General features: G+C 39.0%; 1 protein-coding gene across 1 annotated transcript; it reads right to left on the minus strand.

Annotated features, from left to right (window-relative positions):
• Positions 1-2,787: 2,787 nt before the first annotated feature.
• Positions 2,788-7,527, minus strand: LOC308097067 (pepsin A-like; the record flags this gene model as incomplete). The annotated part of the gene is made up of 9 exons (XM_080444654.1): positions 2,788-2,925; positions 3,120-3,218; positions 3,477-3,618; positions 3,737-3,853; positions 3,930-4,126; positions 4,249-4,367; positions 6,397-6,514; positions 6,770-6,911; positions 7,472-7,527. 9 exons carry the CDS (start codon positions 7,525-7,527, stop codon positions 2,788-2,790), a joined length of 1,128 nt encoding a protein of 375 aa, XP_080300780.1.
• Positions 7,528-13,038: the final 5,511 nt, after the last annotated feature.

Consider the following 13,038-nt stretch of genomic DNA (forward strand, 5'->3'; position numbering starts at 1 on the left):
CAACAAAACTAAAGTTAAATTGTATATCTTTTGCGAGTGGCAAAAGTTTCACAACACCCACTCCGTGAATTTCACCCCCGGAAGCCTTTTATTTATATATTTTCTATTGAACGTGTACGGGGGGGACTTTCCCGGGAAAATGACGTTCCTGGCCAACGTCATGACGTCGTGGCCGACGTCCTCAGGAACTACCGCAACGGTTTCCTGTTTGGCCAGGAACTACCGCGCTATTAACAAAAAGGAACCTCACGCTGATTTTAAGATAATGTAGGATTGGAAGATCGAAAAAGAACAGAAAAAGAAAGCACAGCTCATGGTAACTAATGCTCCACTGGCTAAGAGAAACGATCCGTAGATAGTATAAAACAATTAAAAGATCGCTTTTTGAAACGCTTCCGGCTTCCGGTGAAAACGAATGGAATTCTGGGTAATCGAGGACTAGGGAAATTGTATGCAGTGACGGTAGTGACCAGCAGAGGTTGCTAAAAATCGTTATTTGTGATTCTGTACAACTTTAAAGTGGGTTCCAAAATGACATGATTGCTGTCCATGGTGCTGAACTCTTAAGGTCCTTACACACCGGGGCGATTTTTTGCATGCGAATAATACGTTTTTTTTTAAAACCTTATAAAGTCAATGCAAGCTTACACATCAGTTTCGCGGAGCGAAAAAAGCGTCTTTTAATTATTCGGAACGAGTCCGAATTTTGCGTATATTCGCATATTCGCCGGTGTGTAACCGCCTTTATGGTTGAGTGCATGCATGCATGCGCTGTTGTGCATATTTGGCTTCCATGGCTCTGAACGCAATTGGTTAGACCTACAACCAACAACCAAGTACAGTCTCCCATATTCAAATACTGGGCCTTGATTGGTCACCCCAGACTTCGGGAGCAGGAAATGGATTCACAACAGAGCGGGACCAGACCCAAATCGCAGAGGGCAATTTTTGTTTTGCACTGGCAGATTGGTCCCAGGCTATACAATCCCTCCCTCTCACTCAGATCAGCTAACACAGGGAAGCTGTCAGAACCTTCGCTAAAACATCCGGGACAACGCTCCACACGTCCCAGACTCTTCTACCTTCTGGCTCCCAAACTATGGAATGATCTCTCCATTGCAATTAGAACTGCACTCACTCTCAATCTTCTGCCGTAATCTGAAGACTCACCTCTTCAGACTCCACCTCAGCCCGTAGCACTTGCCCTAGCCTTGACGACCTTGCAGGCTTATGCAAAGGCTAAAATGTAACTTAGATAGCATGTTATGTAGACAGATGCCAGGTCATTGTTGACCTGGCATCGTATAGTGTGTATAGTTTCAGTACAGGCTGATGATAGGCTCTTGGTTTACTTATGTATTACTTTAATATAAGATTACCATTTCTATGCATTTGATGTATTATCTTGCGTTGTCCTTGTTTACTGTAAATCGCTCAGGATTAAGAGCGTCTGCTAAATGCCTAAATTGTATGTGTTTTGCAATGATGTCTCAAATGCTTTGAATTTGTGTGAGAAAAATGTAGTAAAGCTTGTACACTCTGCAGTTGCGGTCATGTGTTTGTTTGTTGTAAAGCAATGAACATTAAGTTTTAATGGCTTATTATTTAGCATCATAATGCAACAGTATAGTGTTTTCTGAACCGTGGCTAATGCCTTAATTTCCACTTGTATTGGGGATGATTAAAGGGATATTTCACTTTCCAAAAAACGTTGGGTCATTTTATCTTTTGTGAGCCCCCCAGACAGTTTTTAAGTTGCTCGATTCAGTATTTAGATATTTGATATTCATTTTATCAGACACGCCCCCTTCCTATACAAACCCATTGTAACTTCAAACTCCATTTTAACCATGTTAGATTAATCAAAAACACCTGAACTTGGTTCTGGTGACTCATACCGCCCCCCTAATACGTGAGGGGGCCGTGTTTTTTCAATTAATTTTTTCATTTATTTTTAATATTTTTTTTGGAAAATGAAAAAAAATTAAATACAATAAAAAAATATATATATATAAATGAAAAAAATTATCGGAAAGACACAGCCCCCTCACGCATTAGGAGGGCAGGGTGAGTCACCAGAACCAAGGACGGGTGTTTTCGATGAATTTAACATGGTTAAAATGGAGTTTGAAGTTACAATGGGTTTGTATAGGAAGGGGGCGTGTCTGATAAAATGAATATCAAATATCTAAATACTGAATCGAGCAACTTAAAAACTGTCTGGGGGGTTCACAAAGGCCTGAGTAGACGATAAAATGATCAAAAGTTTTTTTTAAAGTGAAATATCCCTTTAAGTACCTATACCTGTACCTACCTACCTACCTTCCTTCCTACCTACATAGTAGCTTCAGTTATTCAGTTTGTGTGCCAAGAAAACATAATCAAATAAAGTTCATGGGGACTACATAATATTAAGAGTGTAGGATAAATGGAATAGAGAACAATGCCACAATAATGTTATTGGTATTCAAATGCAATTTCTGCAGCCTAATATTCAATGTTATGATGAAGTACAAACAACTCATAGTCATCGGTTTAAACTTTAGGGCATATATTTTTGAAAAGAGGGGAAAAGGGAATAAAAGTCTAAACAGTGAATGGTAGACAAATGGTTGACAATAATTCATTACAAGCTTAAAATAACTGAGATTTTGAAAGTAATGTGTTAATTGACACATATTCAAAAACATCCATAGCACATTTACATCTTACACAGTTTCCCATTTGCAAAAGACTTGTATGAATGATACAGCCCCCATTGATTAACCATCAGGATGCTTGGTTTGATTACACAGACTTGGCCAGTCCAATTTGCTGGGTCTGGGCATTAAAGATGGAATAGTACTCCCTGATGAAGACATCTCCCAGGATCCAAAGCTGGTCAGATCCACCATTGCCAAACCCAGTGCTGCAACCATAGGACCTCTATAGAAGGAAAGACAGAAGGGGATATATATAATTCACAAATAAAATGTGTGTGCGCGCACTCGCGTGGGTATGTACATGCGTGTGTGCAGCCTGTCTTCTCATGGGCACCTGTCTGCACCATGTACTGTATGTGCAATGAGCATGTGTGTGTGCATGTATGGGTCAGCGTCCATTAAAGTGTGTAGACTGACCTGAGAAACATAGGCAGAGGCAGGGAGGTTGAAGGCGTGTCCATTGATAGTGAAGGTCACATCAGGCATGCTCTGGATGTTCTGGCAGTTCACTGAGGCCTGTATAAAGCATGGCATGTGTTATTAGTTGTTATTAGTAGAAACAGTACTTCTTTTTATTTCAATGGAAATGGGCATCTTCACATAAAATCTGATATCCCTATTCCCTACCCACAAGTCCCCCAATGTCCATCAAGCCATAATTAATATGAATCTAGGAGGTGTGCTAACTGATGAGGTGTCAATTTGATCACTGATGTGAATTCTAAATTGGGGAAATAAAAGAGTCAATACCAGAAAAAAATATATGTATCTCACCATTCCTTGACTGCCGGTGGCTCCAACATGGGAATTCATGTTGTTTATGTCATTGGTTGGGCCAACAATGAGGGAAGTGCCGGTGTCAATGATAGCCTGGCAGCCACCATTACAGGCCACAGTCTGTCCATTGACGGTAACACTGTTAGGAGCAATAGCAGAATCAGAATTGATAAGAGTGTCCTGTGTGTAGCCAAGGTTTTGCTGCTGTCAACTTTTTAAAAAGTGAATAGTCACAGTAGACTGTAATATGTTTGCACCTGTCCATTTTGATCTGCCAGTAGGTAGCAGAGGTCAGGGGGATCCAGGTGATTTGTCCGGTGTAGTGGTTCCCATCCATACCACCGAAGACCACCTCACTGCCCTGCTCTGAGCTGCTAATAGGAGAAGGTATGACAAATACTTTAGTAGCTTATCATTGTGCACAAATGCGTACAAACACTGTTCCAATACCTGCTAAGGTAGACAGAGAAGAGTTGCTGAGACACCAGGTTCTGCTTAATCATGTTGTCAAAGACGGGCACCACATTGTCAGCGGCAATGGACTGGAAGGCAAGTCCCAGGATACCATCAGCCTGCATATTGGCCATGAAAGGAGCCTCCACCTCGCTGATAGCAAGTCCCTGCTGGGCCACAGAAATCCCACCAACCTGGAAACCAAAGTCAGCAATTACTGAAAGTTCTTATTTGTTGTCAGGTAGAGAGAGACAATATGCAGATAATTGGCAGAATTGGCAAATGGTGGTGGTTCTGCATGGCTGCTTTTGGTTACCTCAACAGTGTCACTGGCCAGAAATCCTCTCATGCTGCCGGTACCATACTGAATGAACAGAGGCTGGTTGCCCCACTTGAAGGTGGAAGACTTTGATGGGTTGAATTTCTGGTGGTTCTCTTTAAAACATATTGCATATAATGTTTAGCTGTGCATTTGGAAGAAGGTAAAGTAAATCTGACCTATCCAATTAACCAAGTCTGGCTGGCTGTCTTCCTGCCACTGTGGAGTCATAACCAATTTGTTTGTCATTTATTGTCTCCGCCAGGCCGAAAGGCATGGCGAGAGAGTATGTTTTCGCCCCTGTCCGTCCGTCCGTGTGTCCGTGTGTCCGTCCGTCCGTGTGTCCTGTCTGTGTGTTACCACCAAATCTCCGGCACCGTTGGCCCGGTCGCTGCGAAACTGTGCACACACACTCCCTGGATGCCAATTCAGAACCTCTGCCTCAGCTTTTTCACATGGGCCTGTTATAGCGCCACCAGGAGGCCGATTTGTGCAAAACCCATTTTTTCCCATTACTCCTACAGTTTTTAACCAAACCTCATGCAAATCGGTACACAGTATCTCTATAGTCATGTGATCAACCCTGATCTGTCCGATTTCCCATATTCCATCCTCATTGGCTAAGGTTACCATCCAAAGTTTGCAGGATTGGTCCGTTTTGAACAAACTGCCTCAAATCATGAACGCAGCTTGCCATTTGTATAAAATTGCACACGCACATTCCCACTAGGCCGAGGAAGAAATGGCACTTAAAACTTTTCACATCAGCCTCATGGTGGCGCTATAACAGGCCGATTTGCATTTTTAACTATAACTGCACCGATCTGCGTGAAACTTTGCACGCCTACTCCCTAGAGGCCAAGGAAAAACATCTGCGCTGCATTTTTCACATCTGCTTTTTACAGCGCCACCAGGAGGCCGACTTATGTCAAATACATTTTTGGATATTAATCCTTCAGATTTGATCCAAACATCACACAAATCGGTACACAGTATCTCTATAGTCATGTGATCAAGACGCATCTGTCCGATATTTCATATTCCATCCTGATTGACTAAGGTTGACTTCCAAAGTTTGCAGGATTGGTCCGTTTTGAACAAAATGTCTGAAATCATGAACGCGGCGTGCGATTTCCGTGAAAATTTGCACGCACATTCCCACTAGGCCGAGGAAGAAATGCCACCCTTTTCACATTGGCCTATTATAGCGCCACCAGGAGGCCACAATAACTTACCTGACCTGGCGGAGACCTGTGCTCCGAGGAGCACTTTTTCTAGTTTGGTCCTGATTCATTTGTGTGCAGATATTCTTTCTTCCCCTTTTACATTCGTCATACCTACCAATACATAAATACCCAGCAATAGATGCCAAAACATTTATGTGTAGGCTATTCTTCTTATATCAAAAGTCCCTAAAAGACCAATCTTAATCTTGCTCTTAACGCATGATGACATAGACCCTTATGAATAAATATGAATCTTGATTTCATTCACCTGTGTGAGTCCCATAGCTGCACGTTCCTCCAAACACACCTGCTTTTAATTACAGAGCTACTCCGTTTTGAATCTCATTCAAGTTGACGTCCAGATGGTGTATTACTTAATAAGCACACTAAAATATGTATCTGAAAACATTTTAGGTTAGAAATAAGCGACGTAGTAACAAACATGCTACACACTGGCCGTCTCTCTCTCCCTTGGGCAGTGTGAGCCATGGTGTGAGCGACAGGCTAAACAAACACTAGTCCTCTGCTACAAGCTGGCTTGATATGTAACTTCATAGAGTGAGGTTCCAGCTTTCGATGCCGTTTCAGACTGACACTTCAAAATAAAATGACCAAAAAAGCCATTTCACGTCTTTAAGTTGTTATCGTTATATAAACCTTCACTTTCATGACTATTTAATTTGATATGGTCAAAATGTACTTCTTCAAAGCCGGAAGGATGCAAAGAGCTACAATATGCTTTGCAAATGGGAGGTGCAGGGCTAGACGATAAAAACAGGGGCCACCCTCAATTCTTGTGCCCCACCCCTTATGGTAGTCCTACACCTGCTCTGACTGACTGTATGTACTGACCTTAGCCAGGAACTGTCTGTCAGGGCCAAATAACGTTGTTATTGTTTTTTAAGTTAAGAGTACTCACTACAGGCTGCGCTGCCGCAAAAGATAGAGGGCACCCACAGGTTGGAGGAGCCAGTGTCAAAGATAACTTTGAAGGACTGGGGAGGAGTTCCAATTGAGATGAGTCCAAAGTAAGCCAGCTGGAGGTGACACACAGCAATAGACAAGGTGTTGAAACAGAAATGTGTAACAACACTTCATGACAGATGATTAGGGTGAGTGTCTCCTGCTTTTACATTATGTGGCTTACAATGTCCCTGATGGTGATTATTGGACAATGAGATGAACTAAGACTAATTTATTCTTAGTCATGTGGCCAATCTGTTATTTTCAGCACATGTACGATGAAGTGTAAATTAGGTTTAAAGTTTGTCCTTCTGCTAGTCTGGACTTACGTCATAATCATTGGTCATGCCCTCAGTGCCTGATTGGATAAACTTGACCATGGGGTTGTATGGGTACTTCTTGAGGGTTTCCTCCAACAGTCCCTTCTCCCGCAGGGCCTCCCGTGGAGTTTTCCCCTTGATCAGGGGCATCCTATACGTGGTGAGAGAGGGATCAGTAATAATACCAGGCCCTTTTTTGTTATCCTTTGCAGTGCATTAGATGAACAGGTTAGAATCAGAATTAGTTTAATTCACTGTACACTATGCAGCAAAACAGTGTAAAAATGTACCTACAAGCTGGACTTGGTGTTAACTTTTACATATTACTACTACATGCTGTATAGGCACATACAGTGCACACTTAGATTTCATAATATAGTCTGTGAAATAAAATGTATAGATCTGAATACAAACAAAGCACTGTACAGACATGATTATTTTACAAAGTCAAAAAAGTGTTGAGTGTCTAGTACATAGTACTGTATGTGACAGCTTTTTAACATTAAGAAATACTACTTAGTTGTATAGAAATATACTATGCTCATGATAGGAAGCATGCAGCCCCCTGGACTTATAAGCCATATCAAGATAACACAATGGAGAGGTTTTCATCAAACTTATAAGCATTACATTTCATTCATATTTTGCAATATTATGCTATAACCAACGTCTAGCTGTAGAGTTGGCTTTAATCAGCCAGCTGGTACTTACCTGTTGAGACATTCAGAGAGAGCCACCAGGGCACAAAGGACAACGAGACACTTCATGGTTACTAACTTTGCAGAGAGTGAAGAGATGGTTCAAGGTAACATCCTTTATATACAGTCTTTCAAGGTTGTGTCAAGAAATGCCTTTCCATGTCACCAGATATCATGATAACCTGAGATAAGAAATATGTGATACCACAACGAATTATATGGCTTTTATCTCTGGGTATTTACAGTATAATTCATATTTCGGAAGTGCTTTTAATGTATTGACTTTCAGATCAGAAGATTTGATGTTCATTCTTCTGTGTTCTGTTTAATGTTGATATCCACGTCTTCCACATGGCAAGATGTATACTATTAACCAGTTGATACGTTATATTCTTGGAAACAAGATATTGAAAAGCTATTAAGAGAAGATAATTGATTCATTTCAAAATAAAATCAATGTTTTGGATGTTAGACTTGTGCATTTGTGGTCAGAAATGTTGCATAATAATAATAATACATTTTATTTGTAACACACTTGACATTTTCACGAATCTCACAAAGTGCTACAGGGTTTAAAAACATTGGCATAAAAACAGCAAAGGCAAAAAAGACCCTAATAGGGGTAAAACAAGTAAGCATTAAGAATAACCTATCCTCCTATAATTTGCCAATGCTCTGTATACAGTAGGTAGGTAGGTAGGTAGGGTGGTGAGATCATCGCCATGGTTACTGGGCTGCCCAGCTGTGGGATGGCCCCGCGAGCTATGGGACAAACTGCCTCCCGGGTTGCCAGATCATGTGCGCATATCCCCCCATGCTCTAATTCTAAAGAAATCCCAGATGAATGTTGTAAATGATGTTAAAGGGTCTACACCATGAAAATCACTTTTTTCTTGGTTTTTTGTATTTTTTGGGGTCCCCAGTGTCTCTTGTACCCCCAAAAATGTTTTTTTTTTAAATTCAGTCATTCCTTCTCATTTCATGGATTTCCAGAATGGGCGTGTCTGAACAGGCGATCTCAGAATGGCAATGTTTCTGATGTCACAAACATTTTTGATGGCAAACCCAATGTTAAATGAAAAGTGCCCGAATCGCTCCGAAACTTTTTCTACCCCCCCCTAAGTGGGGGTCTACGAACAAATACTTCGGGCTCGGATTTTGGCTCCGCCCCCCGGAAGTGGGTGAAACAGGCACCTCAAACACTTGGTGGAATTGTTCAAAAATGTTCAAAGTGTTTTTTTTTATATATTTTTTTATTAACAGACAGAATTGCTCAGTAGCCCCCCCCTGCCCAAGAGGACGTTTTGGTATTGCAGCTGAAAGTGCTGTATAAGCCAGAGACAATTGACTTGGGATGAGTATATCTGAGTGATGATTTAGGCTCAAACCTTTTGAAAAAGGTTTGAGGGACATACACCATATGATATTAAATATCAAATATTTTTTTTAAATTCATGGTGTAGATCCTTTAATAATAAATAATAATTTCTTCTGCAGTATTTAGTTAACTAGAAATGTATTTATGTGATGCCTTAAATTCCCAAGATGTTATTCTTCATCTGTCCCTATTCTGGGGTGAACATTCAGCCAAAATAGCCAATCTTTGGTGTAGAGGAGAATAGGCAGAGGTCTAGTATAGACTCCTCTGAGACTCCAGTCAATGAAGTATAGGGTTTAAGTAGTTAAATATACATATGGTTGATTAGCCATCAGGCACCATCCATACACACACGTAGCAGTAGTAGTAATAATAGTAAAATTATCTAGGAACAAAATAATAGTCATAATGTCTTATATTATGGTCTGCATATAACTTGCAAATTCTTCAAATGAATATAAATGCAGCTATATGATGTCATGAAATTGTTTTGTCTGAGCTGGTTTGGAAGAGGAAATGTGATGGTCATATTAATATTTTCCCATTTGTATATTATTAAACAGTTAATTAATAATGTCCCAACCCTGTAGATTGTTCTCAACAGATCAGGCTAGCATGGGAGCCAATTATATCACCAAGTTGTTCTTAGTCAATATACCTTTGTAAGACAAAGGGTGACCGTGCCTTTTCTTGACAGGCCTCCTTGACCCTGACATGACCTCCCTAAGGAGCTGAGACTTTCTCACTTCTTAAAACGTACTGCACGACTCACCTTCACTTAACTCAATTAAATAAACAAAGTAACAAGGATCGAAAGGACTGTATTAAGTGTAAGCTATCTTTAATGTGCATTTCAAAACATTAAAACGAATGAAAATAAGAAGTTTTATTTCATTATGAAAACAGCTCAGTCAGAAATGCATTATGCAGAGAGCACAATCAATATTGACATGATGATAAGGAACCCACAGTACACAGGAATAGAAAATTCGATCTATCAAACTTTATAGCACATTGAGTTAGCACTGTGCAACTCACTGTGTTTCACAGAAAATACATTTTAAAAATAGGGAGAAAAAAAGCCACAAAATGTATTTAAAAATAAATCAAAGGGGAATTTTTTTTTTTTTTTTATAAATTAAAGCAAAAACCTATGCAAATTGCAAAAGCATTGTTAAAAAAAGGTGTGTCTTAATATTTCTTTAAAAAACCAACACGGTTCATAGATATTATTTTACACCTACTAGATTACTTAAAATGGGAATAGCAGATAACAATACATGTTGGAAATGTAATGAATAGGTTGGCACATATATGCATATGATATGGGATTGTCGCATGGTATATCCATTCTGGTGTAAAGTTTTAAAATATTTAGAGAAATGGGTGGGATTCACCCTACCCCCACAACCGCGGCTCTGTCTATTAGGTGACAGGGCAGCGATTCCTGGTATAAATAACAACGAATTCACCATTGTAAAAGTTGGACTTGTTACAGCTGCCAGAATCCTGCTGCGGAATTGGAAGACCCCTAGAACACCTGGGCTTAAAGAATGGGGTAGCACTTTACAATAATGACCCGTTATAAAGCATTTATAAACGTTTATAAGCAGTTTGTAGACTATTAACAAATCATTAACAACCTGTTTGTTGACATTTGTAAATTATTACTAAAACCTTTATAACTAGTTACGAGTCATGTATAAGGTATTAGTAAGTAGTGAACTATTCATGAATAAGCCATTTATATACATCTGTAAATGATTATTAAGTCATTTGTAACTGATTACTAACTGGTTATATAATATATACAAGCTATTTGTAGATAAAGAACTAATCATAGACAAACTATTTATATACATTGGTTAATAATAATATTGTAGAACATTTAAGAATCATTTAAACATTATTTAAAACACATGAAAACATTATTTATACTCAATTTTGTTCATCATTAAATAATGTAATTTAATGTGTTGGAAATTGATTGATTGATTGAATATTTTATTAGGCAAAAAATGTAAAACAGCACAGTTACATTTAAAATACTTTGTCTAACAGGTCCATTCATAAAAGTCCTTGCGGACTTGTTTCCAATGAGGGCCTTGGTATTCAATTCATAGGCATATATAGTGGCACCACAGTTCAAATATCATTACAAAATAAACAGCAAAAAAAATAACACTATGTACAACATTAAAAAAAAAGAGGAAAAAAAAAAAAAAAACTATTACTAATCATTTGGAAATGATTCATATAGTGGTATAAATGTAGTTTTTTAGGGAGTTTTTTTCATGTTTAGCAAATGATGCGTAAGACATTCGTAAAGAGTATGTAAACCATTTGCAGACGTTATCATGGGCCTGAGCCTAGTTGCTTCTTTTGGGCTTGTTTTCATAGACCTGGCCGCTTGTTTCTTTTGCAAAATCTGGCAACACACTGATTACCTGCATTACACCTGCAGTAGCCTACTAGGGAGGAAGTGAACAGTGATGCAGTTGCAGACTGGACAGAAATATGTCTAATTCATGTTTTATGTGTTTTAACTGTCTTGTTGCAGGTGATCGAGGTAATATAAAATGGCTAATCTTACAGACGTGAAGTAGCATTATGACCAGGGGGTATTTTGATGGTGGCCGTTTGGCTCCACAATGTTTGTTTTGCTGTGTAGGCTAGTAATGTCCTCCATGCTTAGCAGTTTAGCTTAGCAGCTAAAGCTAACTTGCACTGGGAGGTGGTGACTGCAGAGGCTCCAAGCTGCTACTCTGTGATTCTGTTGTGATGAATTTCTTTGTTTAAATGTTAGTGTGTGTGCTGTGTCCAAGAGTTGTTACATTTTATATCTTAATAAATTGTTTTATACTTTTATACTCTATAACGTTACTTCTGCCACTTTTTGATGTCACATGTTTTACTAATCATTGTTAAACATGATCACTTTACAACAAGGCACATGATAACGTTTGCAAATGGTCTACATACTCTTTACAAATGTCTTACGAATCATTTATTAAACATGAAAGATAGCGTGTGCGTGTGCGTGTGTGTGTGTGTGTGTGTGTGTGTGTGTGTGTGTGTGTGTGTGTGTGTGTGTGTGTGTGCGTGCGTGCGTGCGTGTGCGTGTGCATGTATCCACTTACTCCTGGGTTATGGGTTATTTCCCTATCCATGCTAAATTAATGAGTATGATTATTACGGGCGACAGCAGCTGAGTGGGTAGAGGTTCAACCCTTGGCTCGCCCAGTATGTGTAAAAGACTCGTAACGCCTAACTCCCTGGGTCCCTTATTAAAGGCAGCCAGTGCTCCTAATACTTGATGGGATGAGAAAATACAGACATACATTATGTTAGCCTGTCATGGCCAGACTATTTTCTATTGTTTTTGCACCGGCAGATTCGTCTGTTTTCCAGGCTAACATTAAGTGCGATATTGCTATACGGATGTGAAACATGGAAAATGAACAAAAAAGACAACAAGGCAGTCGATGTGTTCCAAAATAGATGGATACAGTATATCAGGGTTCCCCAATTTTGCCATTTGCGGCCTGCGAGAGGCAACTGTCCGGCCCGCGACGACTCCTGTCATAAAAAACAAATATAAAAAAAATATATATATATATTTTTTTAATTAAATAATATCTGTATTACTGTTCAAGCAGACTAACAAACACATCTGTAAGTAAATTGTTGATTCTGGACTTGCCATTGTAGTTTGCAACAGGTAAAGATGAACTGTCTTCACTTTACTATAGGGCACATAATAACATATACTAAGGATTTATAGATATCTTAGGAATGTTTTACAAAGCATATGTTAAACATGAACAAACACATTAACAGACAGTTGTAAATGATGAACTGTCTTCACTTTACTATAGGGCACATAATAAGGATTTATAGATATTTTAGGAATGTTTTACAAAGCATATGTTAAACATGAACAAACACATTAACAGACAGTTGTAAATGATGAACTGTCTTCACTTTACTATAGGGCACATAATAACATGTACTAAGGATTTATAGATACTTTAGGAATGTTTTACAAAGCATATGTTAAACATGAACAAGCTACCAATAGCTTGTATATATTATGTAACATCAGTTCCAAATGATTTAATAATCATTTACAGATATATTATACATGGCTTATTCATGAATAGTTTTACTACTTACTAATACCTTTATAGATGATTTGTAAC

Source organism: Gymnoscopelus braueri (genome assembly GCF_963280865.1).
Source record: "Gymnoscopelus braueri genome assembly, chromosome: 12".
Taxonomy (NCBI): Eukaryota; Metazoa; Chordata; class Actinopteri; order Myctophiformes; family Myctophidae; genus Gymnoscopelus; species Gymnoscopelus braueri.